We start from the raw sequence: 16,508 nt of genomic DNA on the forward strand, positions 1-16,508 counted from the left end.
TGCAGCTGGTGGCCAGCAGTGCAAACTGGTGGCGAGTCACATCAGGAGGACGGCTGGAATCATTGATGGCTAAATTGTTCTTTCTTCTACTTTGTTCTGTGCTTCCTTTTCTTCCTATATGTCCTACTTAATGCACCACAATTGGCCATCATTGAGTGGGCTAAACATGTCACCCATTTCTACCTGTATCCATTTGGAAACTCGTTCTTCATTCAATATGGTGCATCACTCACCCAAAGCAACTTCATAATTTTGGAAAAAATAGGAAGAAAAAAGAGAGAGAAATGAATGTTGATTTCCTGGGTCACATGGGTGAAGTGAACTTGATATCCCTGGAGGTAAGTTTGTAGAGGTCACCTGAGGCTAAGAAGAGTAAATGTGTGTGATATAGCAGCATCATTAATGCCAACTTTTTGTAGGTATGAGTCATATTTTTATGTTCTCCATTGTATGCATTTTGATATGGTTGTCATAAATATCATTCAACTTCATCTTCTTCTTTGAAACCTTGTTGTGCAAGCAGCTCCAGCTTCAAGAGCAATTGACTTGAGCAAAGGACAATCCAATATATGGCACAAGATCAATATTCATGGTTAATGCTCCTTCTTGTTCAGATTATAAAAAAGTGTCTGTGATTGGATGAAATATTTCATAAAAGTCCTACCAAAATGTGCTTCTTGAATACACAACAAAGGATTTACTTACTGGCAACAAAGGACATGTTTTGCCAACTCAGCAGGACATGTTCACTGTTACTCTGTCCTTTGTCTTCCTGATTTCCTATTTACTTTCATTTTGACCCATAGTCAAAAGGAAATCTACTTTCCTACTCTCTCTCTCACTTCAATAGTTGACTTCAACCTGGTGATCTTGCAATCCAACCCAAACTGGTACGATCACAGCAACTACATGCATGAAGTTGTCCATAAACATCATTTATTGTGATCCAAGAAAAGGATACACCACTCTCATTTTTAATTATATAGATCTCATTTGAGGAGTTACAGAGAGTGATGACAAGACCTTCCCTGCTTTCCTCTGGTACCAAGGAGTATCTTTTCCCCCCTGCCGCAAAAACTTCCATCAGTTTCCATTCTCTTTCACCTTGGTCTGCTTTCTGCCATTAAAAGCTCTTATGGGAGCAATAACAATAATCATGTCTGCTCCCTCCTTTGTCCTTGTCACTCATGACTCTCCTTTCTTTGCTACCTCTGTGCTGCAGTACACTGTAACTCTTCTCTATCCACTTCCAAAATCTTTGGTTCTCCTGTTCTGAAGTTCTCCTCTCCATGTACCTGTAACATGGTGTGCTAACTTTACTTTGGCAGCAGCATAGTTCCTTCCAATATCTTCCCTTTCTTTCCTCATGCTTCGTGCAAAGATCCAATGGAGGCTTTTTCTTCGTTAAGATTCTCATGAGATCTCAGTCTTTCTGCCATCCCAAGTAGTGGTGATGTAAGAAATAGGGACTCGAAAGAAAAGGAATGCTATCTACCCCTTTCTTTCACCTTTTGGATCTTAGTTTCTCTTTCTAAAGGTCTGAGAGAAGAAACAATGGATCTTCTCCCTTCTTCTCCTTCTCTTTCTACTGTTGTATGCTTTGGCCTGGAGGAAAGAGAGGGAACGGTGGGGGTTTCGGTTGGAATGGGGAGAAGCTGCGGTGGGTTGCTTAAAGAGCTTCAGGTTGTTTCTTCTTGTCTTTCTGTGTTTATGGATGAAAAATGAGACATGGGTTTGTGTTTTGGGTGTTCTCTTGTTCTTTGTTTCTATAATTAAAAGTGAAATCTTGAAGTATCATGTTTCTAGAATTTCTAGTTTGGAGTAATATGTGAAGTTCTAAATAAATTTTAGTTTGCTAATGAGCTATTCTAATCAAACATCAGATAATTTCATCTTTCTATGGTAAACCTGGCTGAAGACTTGGATGAATTATGTAGATTATTCCTTTTGTTTTCATGGGTTGGAAGTAAATATTTGTTGGGGAAAACCACTTCAATCTTCAGTACTTGTGATATGATCTTACATTCTGCTTTCCTTTTTGCAAGAGAGCAGCAAATTTGGGAAGAGATCGGGGAGAGTGAGGCAGAAAAAGAACTAATGTTGTTAGAAATAGAAAGAGAATGCTTGGACATATATCAGAGAAAGGTTGATGAGGCCAGCAAGGCTAAGGCACATCTACATCAGTCTGTCGTTGCAAAGGAAGCAGAGATTGCAGCTCTTGCGGCCTGCCTCGGGGAACATACAGTCCATGCAAAGGTACATTTCGGTATGCAAATTTGTGTGTGGTTTCGGTGCTATTTGTAATTATATGAGTTCAACTAACACAGACTATAAATAGTTTAGATGCTATTTGTGATCAAATTACTGATGCTAAGCTTCATCATGCACACATATGAACACTTGATTCTAATCAAACTCGTAGTTCAAAGTCCTTAATTTGAGTACTGGTCGATAATTGAATGCTAACATTGTAAATTAAACTATCTAATCCTGTTTCTCCTCCAATATTGTGAAAGTTACCACTCGGTTAATGAGGCATGTCTTTGGAATTAGACAAACCAGGGATTTTAGTTTGCATAATTTGGATGTCGTAAATCTTGATAAAACTGTAAAGAATGTTCTCTGGATTCTGTATGGAGATCAAATTGAATATTTTGTTTGTGTTGGCTTCTAGTGTTCCAAACGAAACATTCAGAATTGGCATGATAAAGGTGCTATTGTTTTATAAGAAATTTTCACCATCACTGGATCATTTTATTCACCTTTTCGACCATAGCCCTTCAGCTATTGTGTGCAAGGAATTTCTGTTGCGTAATATATAGCATGATTCTAAATTTTTGAAATTTGTGTTAATATCATGTATGACTAGTTTACTAACATGTGAATTATATTATGACCTTCTGAATACAGAAAGACAACAAACCAGTGTCGATAAAGGAACAACACAACTTAGTCACAAATACGTTGGAACATCTGAGAACAAAGAAAGAGGAAAGGGTCAAAAAATTTGCTGATGTATTATTGCAGATTGAGAAGATCAGTGTTGAGATTAGGGAATATGCACATCAGCATGATGCCATGGAAGGTCCTGTTGTTATGGATGAACATGACCTCTCAACGAGGAAGCTTGATGAATACCGTGCACAACTTCGTGCCCTCCAGAAGGAGAAGGTATTCGTTTTCTGATATGAAGATCAATTGAATTTAATATTGAATGTTTGTTTTTGAACTTTGATATGGGAACTTTTGCAACCGCTTATAGTATTTCAGTCATCGACATTACTACAACAGACTTGTGAGTCGCAGAGATAACTTGAACTTCATGTCCTATTCAAAAGTGGAAGAGATTAGATGAAATAATCTATTAGTGATAAAACTGCAATTAACTAAATATTCAAGTAAGTATTTCATTTGAAAATCATGTGGCACACAATTGTATGTGAGTCGTGATACAGATTGAGTCTTTACAAGTCAGAATTTGAATTTGACCAGAAAGGCTCAAATTGATATGTTGACAGCGTACTCAGAGAGATTCGAATAAAACCATAGGTAACAGGACAACTTTGATGCCTAACATTTTCCAAACTTAGGCAAATCAACATTTTAAGGATTTTGTGCAACTTGATATGTATCTTATGTCCAATATGACACTATGTTCTCCTATAGCATTCAAATAGTGACGAATTTGCCTTCATATCTGTGAAGGTTTCCAATGGAAGATTTTCCAACCAAAATTTTGCACCTAAAAAGAAAAAAAATCAAGTTTGTTGGTCCAGAATCAAAATTTCAAATTTTCTTCTCTCATGATCTATTGATTATTCAGTACTTGGCATTACTTCCTTACTCCAAAGTTGTTCTTCTCATACTCCTTTACAAGTTCTAGATGAGAATTATATGTGTACCTTGTCATTAGCGAATTCTGCATTTCATGATTGTCATGTGCATGATGACTGTTGATCTATTTATGCATCAAATGTACTACTAATCACCAACATTTGTCTATGTTCAAGTCTGATCGCCTTCAAAAGGTTCTGGAGTATGTAAGTGAGGTTCACTCTTTATGCGGCGTCCTTGGGCTGGATTTTAGGAAAACATTAGATGAAGTTCACCCCAGTTTGCATGATGCTCATCCTGAGCAATCTACAAATGTTAGCAACAACACCCTAGAAGGTCTAGCTCAAGCTATCCTGAAGCTGAAAGCAGAAAAGAAGATTCAAATTCAGAAGGTAACAAGAAATTATTTCCTGTCACCTTTCTTTGTTCTTTTTGGTTCCTGTACTTAATATCATTACAGTTTTTTATCTGTAGTTGCAAGAAACAATGGATTCGTTATTTGAACTATGGAAGTTAATGGATTCATCACAAGAAGAAAGGGAGCATTTTGAAAAGTTAGCACACATCCTCGAGTCACCGGAAGATGAAATCACTCACATTGGTTTACTCTCACATGAAACAATCGAGAAGGTCTGGTAATTAGTACTAATTAGAGTTCCCTTGGTATCCCCAGAACAGTTGAACTAGCTTTGTTACATCTGCATCTTGTGTTTGACAGATAGAATCCGAAGTTTGTAGGCTGTCTAAATTAAAAGCCAGCAGAATGAAACAACTTGTTCTAAAGAGACGGGTAGAACTGGAAGAGGAATGTAGAAGAGCACATACTGAACCCGATGCAAACACAGCAACAGAGAAAATCACTGCATTGATCGACTCTGGTTTGTCTTTTATTCTTTATTAATGAAAATTGAGACCACTCTGACAATTCTTTTCTTTGTCATGATTTATAGAGAAGGTTTATTAGGGTCTTACATTATCAGATATTATTTTCGCTGCAGGGCTTGTAGATCCTTCTGAACTTTTGGCCAATATTGAGGCACAGATAGTGAAGGCAAAAGAAGAATCTATAAGCAGGAAAGACATCATGGATAGAATAAGCAAATGGCTTGCTGCTTGTGAGGAAGAAAATTGGCTTGAAGAATACAGCCAGGTAGCTATGCTTCATAAGACGGTTCACTTTAGATTTATGCAGATAATATGTGGAATAATTTACATTGTTGTGACTTCTCCTAACCGCCACTATCATGAATTACCGATGTCGTAGATACACACTCTTAATCGGTTGTCAGGCTGAATCTTCACTTCTGTTGATTTTCTATATGTTAATAATGTTAAAAATGTTAAATAAGATCATGTAATATCCTACTAATTTAAGTTTTTAGATGTTACGACATTCCGCAAAAATTTAATATGATATCAGAATGGAAGGCCTTGTTTTACACACTCTGTGACCAGAGAGATTGTCTCAAGTACCGGCTTAAGCTCTCCAATGCAATGGTATTGGTCAAAAAATTAAGAGGTGTTTTTGCCTACTTGGATGCAGGATCAAAACAGGTACAATGCTGGAAGAGGAGGGCATATAAACCTCAGACGTGCAGAGAAGGCACGGATCATTATCAGCAAAATCCCAGGTACTAAGCATCTCAAATCCTGCATCATACTAACCTTCTATACTATATACCTGACCGAAGAAATAAATTCTTTTTCAGCTATGGTGGACAATCTTATAAGTAGAACTTTTGCCTGGGAAGATGACAGAAATAAAATTTTTCTGTACGATGGGGTGAGTTTAGAGTTTCAATCTTTTTCTTGTTTGTTCTCTGGCTCTTTCTTCATTGATTGATGCTATTCCCAAATTCCAGGTTCGCTTAGTATCTATTCTCGAGGAGCATAAACTTACCAGACAACACAAAGAAGAAGAGAAAAGGAGGCTTCGGGTATCTGTCGCTTGATAAACTAGAATACATCTTCCATTGACCTCATATGAGCAAGCAGTTTTTGTTGCAGGATCAAAAGAAGCTACACTCTCTGCTACTCACGGAGAAGGAAGCATCGTTTGGTGCCAAATCAGTGGCTAAGAGGAGTAACAGTCTCGGTAGAAAGCCAAGCGGGTATCAGGTGAATGGGTTCATGACGCCGGCACCACGACGGCTATCTGCCGGAGGTGCAACCCCGGAGCTTCTCACCCCGCGCTCGTATTCTTCTGGCCGCCATAATGGGTACTTCAAAGAGACGAGGCGGCTGTCTGCCACGCCATTGAACTTTGTCGCCATACCAAAGGATGACTCCATGTCCACACTCACGTCCGTCAGTGGTTCAGAACCCGAGTCTCCGCTGCTAAATCGAAGTTCACTGCTTTGGGACACAAATCAAGTCATGAAATAGAGGAGGAGAAACAGATTTCTAGCATGTATAAAGAGAATGTATACCAGCTGTTTTCAGTGTGTTTGTTGCTTGCTACCTTAGGGGGTTTGGTCGTTCGACTGTGGTTGGTGATGTTTGAGTTAGCCAACTTTTAGGATGTACAAGAATGCTAATTAACTTTGGTGTTGTGCGCTGGTTTTGTTTCTTTCCCTTCAACTATATTTTTACGCATTATGTTGTCTATAAATTTCACGAGTTTCAAAACATTTTAATACAAATTATTGCATCAAATATTATATATATATATTATGTTCATATATAAATTCGAATTTGGGATCTATTATTTATTTAATGATATATTAATCAATGGGGATATGTCTGTCAAAACAACATCCATGTCTCACGTGAGCCGCAGGTGGCTCAAGGGATAAGCCACCTGTCTTCGCAACCGAGTAGATCTGCACATCCACAATAGCCAGTCTCCAGACCGTAGCTTCGAGTCATGGACGCCGCCGACGCCGAAGTCGTGATCGAAGTGCCCTTTCTCGCTCGCGTCTACAAGAGCGGCCGCGTCGAGCGGTTCCTCGGCAACGACGTGCTTCCTGCCGGGGTCGACCCTGCCACCGGCGTCGCATCCAAGGACGTCATCGTTGACCCAGCCACCAACCTGACTCTGCGCCTCTACCTACCGGACCTCGCCGGTAGCTCCTCCGAGAGGAAGCTCCCCGTCCTCGTCTACTACCACGGGGGTGGCTTCGTCATCGAGACCGCCTTCTCCCCGACGTACCACAACTACCTCAACTCCCTCGTGGCCGCGGCCGGCGTGGTGGCGGTGTCCGTGGAATACCGCCGCGCGCCGGAGCACCCGCTCCCGGCCGCGTACGACGACTCGTGGGCGGCTCTCCGGTGGGTGGCGTCGCGGCCAGCGGAGGAGGCGTGGCTATCGGAGCGGGGGGACCTGGGGCGCGTGTTCTTGGCCGGGGACAGCGCGGGAGCCAACATAGTGCACCAGATGGCCGTGCGGGCGGCGGATGAGGGACTGGGAGGCGGAGCCGCCATCAGAGGGCTGGTGCTGATCCACCCCTTCTTCTGGGGAGCTGAGCCGCTGGAGTCGGAGAGCCGGGACCCGAATGCGAGGGAGTGGGTGGGGCGGATATGGGCGTTCGTGCGGCCCGGGACGGCGGGGCTGGACGCCCCATGGATAAATCCGCTTGCGGAGGGAGCGCCGAGCTTGGCGAGGCTACCTTGCTCGCGCGTGCTGGTGACGGTGGCGGAGAAGGACCTGCTGCGGTGCCGGGGGCAGGCGTACTACGCGGCGCTGAAGCGGAGTGGGTGGGAAGGGGAGGCTCGGCTGTTGGAGACGGAGGGAGAGCAGCATGTGTTCCATCTCCAAAGCCCCAAGAGCGACAAAGCGTTGGCCAAGTTGCAGGCTGTGGCAGCTTTCCTCACTGCGGATTGATCTTTAGCTGATGGTTCTTGGTGCTTGAACTCTAATAATGAATGCAATGCTTATGTTCATCTCCGATTGCTTGCTATTGAAAACAGGTCAACTAGTCTTCAAGGATAGGAGTGATCAAATCTATTCTACCACTGACTTTGCTATTTAAAAAGCAGTATCAGATTAATATTTACATATTGTTGTTAGCAAATCATGCTTTCTAATTCGATAAACAAAGTACTTCGATATTATAATATCAAGTTCATCACAAAATAAAGCTTACAAATACCAACAAAAAATCTTTCATTCACCATATGGTATTTTCAAATACCACTGTTTATTAGAAACCACAACTCAAAAGATAAATAGTTGGGAAAAAGACAGCAAAAACAAAATAACACTTCCATATGATCAGCAATGAAATTATGTTCAGAATTAGAACAAGGAATTCAAACAATAAAACATAACAGTTTTGCGATTCATCCATGCTTATAAATATAAGTAGATAATACAAAAGAGTGTATGGCTCAGTGATTAAAAGTTCACAAGCATATTGGAATGCATATTTGCTTTTATTACATGTCAAGCCTCGGTTTGTTCAAACACTAAGAATGAATGAATATACTCTCTCAAAAGATTACACTAAGAACGTGTACCCAAAAAATTAGATACAGGAACTGAGCATTTATCATAGTGCAATTGGTACAAAAGCCATAAAATGGTATCAGCAAATTTAATTTAATATTACTGCGCTTCAGTTCTAACATGAGGTTAAAAGTAGTCTTCTGTGAAAATACTTATGCTTGCTGCAAAACAGTTGCCACTTCTTAGTACTTGTATTTGTCTATGGCAGCTGCTTATGGCATTTAGCACAAAGATTGGATCAACCGCCAGAAGAGAATCTCGCTTACTTCGCCATCGAATTGTTCTTCAATCAGATCAAAGAAAACTTCATGCTTTTGCATGTCCAAGTTAATTTAATGACAGCAACCAAGTAGAAAGCTCCTGAAACTTCATCAAGAACAGTTCAATAGTTGACATGAAGGTTACATGTAAAGCATGCCCTTGACAATGGCTACTTGTATTCACATTATGTCATTGGCTGGACTTTGTATTCCCACAGGTTTTTTCTCACTTCTTTTTCTTTTAAAGAATAAAACTAGGTAACTACAATTGCATTCAGTCATGCAGATATTACACTGCTTCAAATGTAGGTGGTAATCCATACTTTTCAGGATTTGATCAGGCATTGTGAAAAGAGAACATGGAGATCTATAACTAAAAAACAGGTATGGCACCAATACAGAGGTTATTATCTTGATCCAATTGAAGTATCTTTTTTAATGACTGCCTGATCATGTGGAAAGCAAATGCCTTGTAATTCAAATAATGAACTCATACAAATCACAGAGCCTTTCATGGGTCCTCATGCAATAGGAATTATTGACTTGCAAGGTTGCAAAAGTTAGCATGTCCATATTCTGTGATTTAAGATACCTTGAAATGCTGCACTCAAAATAGACAATAGAATTGCTTAATGACTTTGTTGAACATTAAAAGTTAAGATCTTTCTTGGGTTCCTTTATGCCTAAAATCCTTCTTCAAAAGATTTTAGCTGATCTTATGAAAGCTCGACCATTGTAGTAATGTTTCCCCAGGTGAATCAAAAAACAAACCAATTCCATATGAGCCACACTGCAACCTTCAATCGACATTGTTGGTGAGGCCAGACACCCAGACAAGTTGATCGCACATAAACTGAAGCTACTACCTACTTAGTTCCTACCCCAAGATTTCCACAAAATCTATAAATGACAAATGAATGTTATCACAAAGACTAAAAAGAACGAACAAATCTCTCACAAAGACCAAAAAGAAACGCATACAATATTGTGACAATTAGACATAATAAATTCCAACTTCAGTATACGTTTGACGACGATTATTCTCAAAGTAATCACATAAAACCAGATTTCGAGATGTCGAGCATCTGAATGCATAAGCCAAATAATACGAATGGCATATGCCAGAATCTCAGCCTTGCCTCGTTCTCGGCAACGTACAGCGCTGACGACGCTATTAAAAGAAGCGCATCAGAGACTCTAATTTGTTGCCTCCACTTTCGATCCGATTCCATCTCCGATCGAAAGAAATCAAACAAAAACCAATAAAAATCATTCTTTTTTTTTTCTACGAAAGTCCAAAGAAGAGAGAAAAATAAAAAAGACAAAGAAATGGCTGGCTCAGAGGCTAGTAGATGATATCGACATCGTTATCTTCTTCTGAGTTTGATGGTATGTTTTTTCTGGCTCATCACCGCCCAAAGGCCATTACTGCTTACATAACATGTAGAATCAAAATAAGGTAGGAAGATAAAGTAGAAAAGCGAAATAGGGAGGCCTCAGAAGCTAGATAGCATCAGAGAGACGGCGACGTTACCGGATCTCAGATGGTACAGACAATTGATCTTGTTTCTTATCACTGGCCCACTCATCAGCGCTACAAGTGAGCGCATGAACGAGAGAATCCATGTCAGGCAGTAGATTGAAGGTCGGACTTTGGAGGAGACGGCGAAGCCAACGAAGAAGAGACCGTGGCGAGTGGGTGTTGGCCTCCTACTCAATATATAGGGGGAGTGGATGGCGACGAACCCTAACTTTAGTAAAATGACTTAAATACCCCAATGGGTGTCGTAGGTAAAGCAAATTGCTTTTCGAATGATTTAAATACCCCCGTCGTCTATCGATCGATTGCTTCGGTATAGCGTGTGGTAGGGCTAGGGTTTCCCCTTCTTGTGTTTCCGGGATAAGGTGGTTGGGGCATGGGGGTTGCGTTCTGAGGCCTCGAACGATGGCTCCAAGCGGTGGAGGAGTGGTACAAGCAGATGCCCATCGTCACGCGGTCGTATCTCACCACCGCGATCGTCACCGCCGTCGCGTGATCCCTCGAGGTGCGAATTCTTTATTGTCTTTGTCTTTTAGTGGCGTTCTTGGATTAGATATAGGGTTAGGATTGCGAGCGGTATGATTTCTTCTTAGGAATTTAATCCTTCGACCTCTCGTCATTAACTGCGATGCAATGATAGATTTGTGCTATGTCTTGAACTTGTAAAGGCGAGAGAAAACTTGTCTTTTTTCGGATTTTCCAGATCATATCGCCCTATAGGTTGCGTCTGAAACCGAAACTCATAGTTCAACAGTATGAGATATGGCGCCTCGTTACAAACTTCCTCTACTTTGGAAAATGGGTTGGTCTAAAGCTTGCGGTCATCTAATCATATATGTATTGATAGCATACATTATTTTGCATCCTTCGAACTGACATTTCTGTTGCTGAAATCGATTGTCATGTTGGTTGCAATACAAGTGTTTTTTTTTTCCATTTGTTGCAATACAAGTGCTGAGATGTCAACGCGGCTTGGTCCAATCCGAGTGCGAAAGGCTGTCCATGTAGCTTCCCGACTGGAGAGGATCAATGTTAGGTCGGGTTGGGGCACTGTCTGACAAGTCCCCCCGAGGTAGAGTCGGGAGTCATTTCGTCCTTCCTTCCACATTGGGTTCCTGCACATAGATCGAAGTCGGGAGGGGGATTCCTGACTCGATCCCTCCGAAGCTTAAGTCAGTATGGAGGTGCTTAGGCATTGGCCAAGAGGTCGGTTTTTATACCCGCAATCGAGGGCCGGTCGTATGTAGTCCGTTAATGGCCACCAACGCCTTGGGCGGCCGGCTCGTACACTCCGCACAGCGCTAACCAACTTGCACAACTCTGTACCACGCAGCATTGCTTCGCGTGTTCTCGAGCGGCTCCATACTATGTGGCGTCATCTCGCACAGCCTCGGGCGGCGCGGGCGCAATCGGCTGTCTCGTACGGGTCTATGCTAACAGCGCGGGTGCAGGTGACTGTCTTGTACGGGTCCGAGGTGTCACGTTGGCGCGCGCGCCATGTCAGCTCCGAGGCGCCACGTCGGCTCTAATGTGGCGATTGACTGCGGTTGCGGGAGAGATGCTAGAATATGTCCTATCACCATTTATGATTGATCCAAATGCCTGAGAGTGTCTTCTGGATTAAAACCTTGGTGTATGTTATTGCAATATGTATGTGGTTTAGTTTCTTGTAGAAGAATGTGAAATGTCTCATCTACCGAATCTGATTTTGATCATGCTTTCAGGTAGATGGTATGGTCTAGGATTTGGTTATACATTACAGTCAATTTTGATTAAACTGTAATCATTGTTATCCATTGCCATAAGAGAAGTGTCATGACCATCATGGATGGCTGAGAATAAGTTAAACTGAAAACAGAAGAAATCTTATATTGTGTTTTTTTCACATTCCTCGGTAACAACACAAATAAAATTAGCAGAGAAGCATAGACAAATAAAGGAAATGGTAGATTTCAGTGAGACAATAGAAGTAAGAGTGAAAAAGAAAAAAGAAACCAAATGGTTGATTGAAGGAAACCAGGGCTTTGATAGAAGGAAAGAAGCTATAACTTTTCTAATCCTTAACGATCATGAACTATGTAATCTAGAACTATCAGACAGGAGGAAGAAAGTGCGAGGCTGATTGGGTGTTTTATTACTTAAAAAAAATTATTTTCTTGTTTTAGCTTTCTTTTCTTTTTTAAGTTATTTGTGTGCCATGACAGCAAAGTTGTGTGGCTTGTGCCTGCTTTCTTTTAACTTAGTAAATATCAGTCAAAAAAATCCCCATGAAAAAGATATTATAGTAACTAGTAACTAATGATCGAATAGTATTTTTAAAAGCATTAGGTGTCAAAATGCGTCAAGATTTCAAAACGCCCGAGGTGTTAGGCATTTGCCTAGGCATCTACCCGAGCGAAACGAGGCATTCTAGAATATTAAAATATAAAAAATATATAATATGATTATAAAAATAAAAATATGACATTAAATTAGGATTAATAATATTTCAAATAATAGTTCTAAATAAATATAGATTAACAATGCTAAATAGGGATTAGTAGTTCTAAATAGGGTTAATAGCTCTAAGGATTAATTTAGTTTTAAAGGATTAATAGGGTTAACAATTCTAACAATGTCCAGTAGTACGAAGAGGAGTCGCCGACGATGGAAGGTGGGGAAGGGGAGGGTGGCGGTGATAGAGGAACATTTGGACGACAGCAGCAGTGGCAGAGAAAGCTACAGATAGCAGTAGCGACAGCGAAGAAAGCTATGGACGACGACGGCAACAACGGAGAAAGCTACCAATGGCGATAGCAATGGCAAAGAAAGCTACATATGACGACAGTAGTGGCGCAAAAAGCTACGGACAACGAGGTCAAGGGCAGAGGAAGCTTCAAATGTGTTCGTCGGTGGTGGAGAAAGCTGCGAACCTATCCCTTGGTGGCGGAGTGAGCTGCACACGAAAGCAGTGACAGCAAAGGGAACTGTGCATGAGAGCTACAATGGTGGGAGCTTCGGATTTGTCTGTCAACTGCATTGGAAGAGTTGGACTTGTCCGTCGGTGACAGAGAGAGCTATGTTGACGGCAGCAACAGTAGTTAGGGTTTTACTATGGCATGGGTTTTACTGTACGTGCGTGGGTCGTACGAGGGGAGGGGTTTGTTTACTATGGTTGAACCAACTAACACCTAGTTCAATTGAACCAATTGACAATCATTAAATATTTTACTATCATTACAGATTATACTAACACATGAGGCTTAACATAACAAATATCTCAAAGTTTGGTACAATGGTATTTTTTAGTAGTTTGCAACTTTGAAGTCCTAATTTCTTATCTTACTCTAGAAGGGCCACATGTTTGTTAGGATCGGAGCGGCACTAAGAGTGGGGGGGGGGGGTGAATTAGTGCAGCGGATTAAAATGTCGGTTTTGAAAAATCTTTCGTACGATAAAAACCGAACTCGGAAGTGCTTAACTTTAAAGCGTGTTCGTAAAGGTGTGCAGCAAAAGTAATGAGGAAGTAAAGCACGTATGAAGGTTTACAGTAAGGTAAATAGTAATAAGTAAATGCAAACCAGAGAACACGCCAATTTTATAGTGGTTCGGTCAAATGACCTACATCCACTTGCGAAGCCTTCTTCGATGAGGCTCCCAACTTTCACTAGCAAATCACTTTGAAGGGGAAGGACAAATACCCCTCTTACAACCTTTTACAAGTGGTTCACACTCTTACAGATTTTCAAAGAGAATGAGGGAGGTGAACATTTAAACTATTGAAAACAAGACTTACTAAAGACTTTGCTAAGGCTTTATCTCAATCTCTAACTTCTCAAAGGTTGTCTTCTCTGTTGAGAATTAAGGGGTATTTATAGGCTCCAAGAGGATTCAAATTTGGGCTCCAAATTTTAAATTCTCTTGGGTTTCTGAGGCTTGTGGTGGCACCGCCTGTCGATGGCGATGCCACCGCCTATCAGTGTCTAACACTGATAGTGTACTGGCGGTGCCACCACTCAATCCAGCAGTGCCACCGCTCGGTTCTCGGGTTCTGGGCGGTGCCACCGCCTACACTATTTCAGCTCATTGGTTGGGCTCCAAACTTAGCCCAAACCAGTCCGAACTCGGGCCCAATTGGCTCATACTTGGGTTTTAAGATTAACACCTAATCCTAACCCTAATTAATGTGCTAACTATGAATTTAAAGACATTTCCTATGCTATTACAAAGTCCGTAAGTCAAGACTTCCTCCGGCAAACTTCCGGCGGTCTTCCGATAAACTCTCGGAAACCATTCTGCGGACTCCCGGAAAGCTCCTAGACTTCACGATTTAATCTTGGCGAGTTCCGACGAGCTTCTTCGGCAAGCTACGATCTTTCTCGGTGAGCTCCGCGAACTTTCGACGTACCTTCTGGCGAGCTTCCGAAAACCCTTCGGCAAGCTCCCTACTCATTCTCGGCTAGTTTCAGCAATATTCCCGACGAATCTTCGGACTCTCAAACGTCCATCGAACTTGACTCCGGCACTTTGTTTCGTTTTATGTCTTCATCGTTATCGTAGTTAATCCTGCACACACAAGCCAAAACTCTACTCCGATCTAGACAATTATTACAACGCGAATTGACATTATGTTGCCCGGCACATCATTGGTTGGCGCTTCGTCCGATTCTTCAGCGCATCATCCTCTCTTGCGGCTTGTCGCCCAATCGGTGGTTGACCTCTGCAACCATGATATCCTTAGTGCAATTCCGCTCTCCTTGGCCCGATGCCCGACATCCGAAGCCTTCTGCCGTCCAATATCTTGACGTGATCTCCTCCAGCGCAACGTCAATTCCTCCCGCGTCAACTGTCTAATCCTGATCGAGTAGACCTGCATCACTCAAAATACAGTTAAACATCTAAACACAATCAATTAGTTTCATCATTAAAATCCGAGATTCAACAATGTTAATTTAGGAAGCTCTACAATGATGATAGAAAAAGTTTGTTTGCTTGTGTTAATTTTCTTGAAGAAGAAAGGGGATGTACCAACTTCTCCTTAGTTTCCAATTGATCAACCATGGTCTTATGGTAGTGCCTGGTCCCATTAGTCATTGAGAATTTCAGATGGGCTGTTCACTCCTCATTGCATTTCTTCATTGTTTTTCATTCTTCATGTACTGTCAGTTTTGCTCGTTCTAATTATTATTGATTTTGAACTGTTATGTGCCATGCTTTTACAATACCATTCTCTTTGTTTGTGGCTGTACCATGAGTTTGGTGCTTAAGTGGCATGATGATTCAGTTATTTCTTGTTTTACTAATTAATTTTCTTCGTGTGCTGAACAAATTTTATCGTCTTGAGTGTAGGGTATGATAGCAGGTCATGCATATTATTTCCTTGAAGATGTATATCCACGGATGCAAGGACACCGCCCCCTAAGAACTCCCTTCATCAAAAACATTATTTGCGGATGAAAGTGGCCCAACCAGGGGATGCAAAATTTGACCCTCGAGCACGGGATGTTCATCAAAAGAGTAATGAAGAAGATCGTCTTACAGTCTTTCTTCCGCTTTTGTGGATCTAGCCACAAACAGCAGGGAAATATGTTTCACTTCCTCACCTTCTTTTGTGTTTTTACTGCATCTTGTGCATACCAAAAGGAGCTTATATGGTAATTACACTGTTCGAAGAAACTAAAATTCCCTAGTGGTAAGTATTGACATAAGCCTAGTCTGTAAGAATGCACTGGCAACTTAACGAAAGCAGAGTATGTAAACATGCTGAAACGTTTACTGTAAGATTGGGTGTTACAGCAATGATCGTTGGCACTACATTTTTCATGTATGGATGAAAGTGTGTAACGCTGCTTTGATGGGCTTAGCAGCATCTGCGAACTGACATCTCAGCCAAATCCATTTTAAGTGCCCAAAGGTTCCCTTCAAGTGAAACAATACAGCTATGGTTGGATTCCATCCTAAGATCTAAGATCTTACAATGATGGATTTTGCCATCCATCTCAAAAAAGACGTCAGTCAAGTTATAACTTGAAAAAAAGACGTTGCTTAGTGTACCTGCCAGGTGAGCTTATATCTTAATATTTTTTTTCTTTTTGTTATTTGAACAAAATCATCATAATAAATTTATTAGGATAAATTTAAAATATATATGTAAGTTTTATGTCCTTTTAGTTTTATTCTCCTAGAGCACTTATTATTGTTTAAAAGATGAGATTACCCTTAGTACTATCGTGGCCTATTTTGTCTTTATATCTTATGATCGTGATGTCCATGCAAACATCATGCTACCTCACCAACCTTATTGCTTCACTAGAAGCCTCCTCCTATCACTAACACCAACTACATCTTGATTAATCGAAGTTTAGCCCCGCCGAATAGGCTAGCATAGGTAACATGGATTGGCATGAACTTGTTGATGAAAGTGTCTTGTGGTCGTTCGCAACAACAT

General features: G+C 41.2%; 2 protein-coding genes and 2 long non-coding RNA genes across 8 annotated transcripts; 3 read left to right on the plus strand and 1 right to left on the minus strand.

Moving 5' to 3' along the window:
* Positions 1-171: 171 nt before the first annotated feature.
* LOC135581769 (65-kDa microtubule-associated protein 7-like) lies at positions 172-6,414 on the plus strand. 5 transcript variants are annotated; one of them, XM_065157495.1, is made up of 11 exons: positions 172-338; positions 2,053-2,256; positions 2,911-3,171; positions 4,011-4,226; positions 4,309-4,464; positions 4,553-4,712; positions 4,833-4,984; positions 5,378-5,465; positions 5,544-5,617; positions 5,697-5,771; positions 5,830-6,414. In XM_065157495.1, exons 1-11 carry the CDS (start codon positions 285-287, stop codon positions 6,217-6,219), a joined length of 1,830 nt encoding a protein of 609 aa, XP_065013567.1. In that variant the 5' UTR covers positions 172-284; the 3' UTR covers positions 6,220-6,414. The 5 variants fall into 5 exon arrangements, with proteins under 5 accessions (XP_065013567.1, XP_065013568.1, XP_009403368.2 ...); XM_065157496.1 differs by lacking the exon at positions 172-338 and adding an exon at positions 388-419 and having other exon boundaries at positions 2,046-2,256; XM_009405093.3 differs by lacking the exon at positions 172-338 and adding an exon at positions 1,024-1,683.
* Positions 6,415-6,640: 226 nt separating this feature from the next.
* LOC135641786 (probable carboxylesterase 12) lies at positions 6,641-7,720 on the plus strand. Its single transcript, XM_065157499.1, has one exon. The coding sequence runs from the start codon at positions 6,701-6,703 to the stop codon at positions 7,655-7,657; it is 957 nt and encodes a 318-aa protein (XP_065013571.1). The 5' UTR covers positions 6,641-6,700; the 3' UTR covers positions 7,658-7,720.
* Positions 7,721-8,170: 450 nt separating this feature from the next.
* On the minus strand, positions 8,171-10,223 carry LOC135641788 (uncharacterized). Its single transcript, XR_010497792.1, has 2 exons — positions 10,076-10,223; positions 8,171-9,441 (listed from the first exon to the last, which is right to left on the minus strand). It is a non-coding gene; the product is annotated as an uncharacterized LOC135641788 (long non-coding RNA).
* Positions 10,221-15,874, plus strand: LOC135641787 (uncharacterized). Its single transcript, XR_010497791.1, has 2 exons — positions 10,221-10,586; positions 15,410-15,874. It is a non-coding gene; the product is annotated as an uncharacterized LOC135641787 (long non-coding RNA).
* Positions 15,875-16,508: the final 634 nt, after the last annotated feature.

This window comes from Musa acuminata, chromosome BXJ3-6 (assembly GCF_036884655.1).
Source record: "Musa acuminata AAA Group cultivar baxijiao chromosome BXJ3-6, Cavendish_Baxijiao_AAA, whole genome shotgun sequence".
Taxonomy (NCBI): domain Eukaryota; kingdom Viridiplantae; phylum Streptophyta; class Magnoliopsida; order Zingiberales; family Musaceae; genus Musa; species Musa acuminata.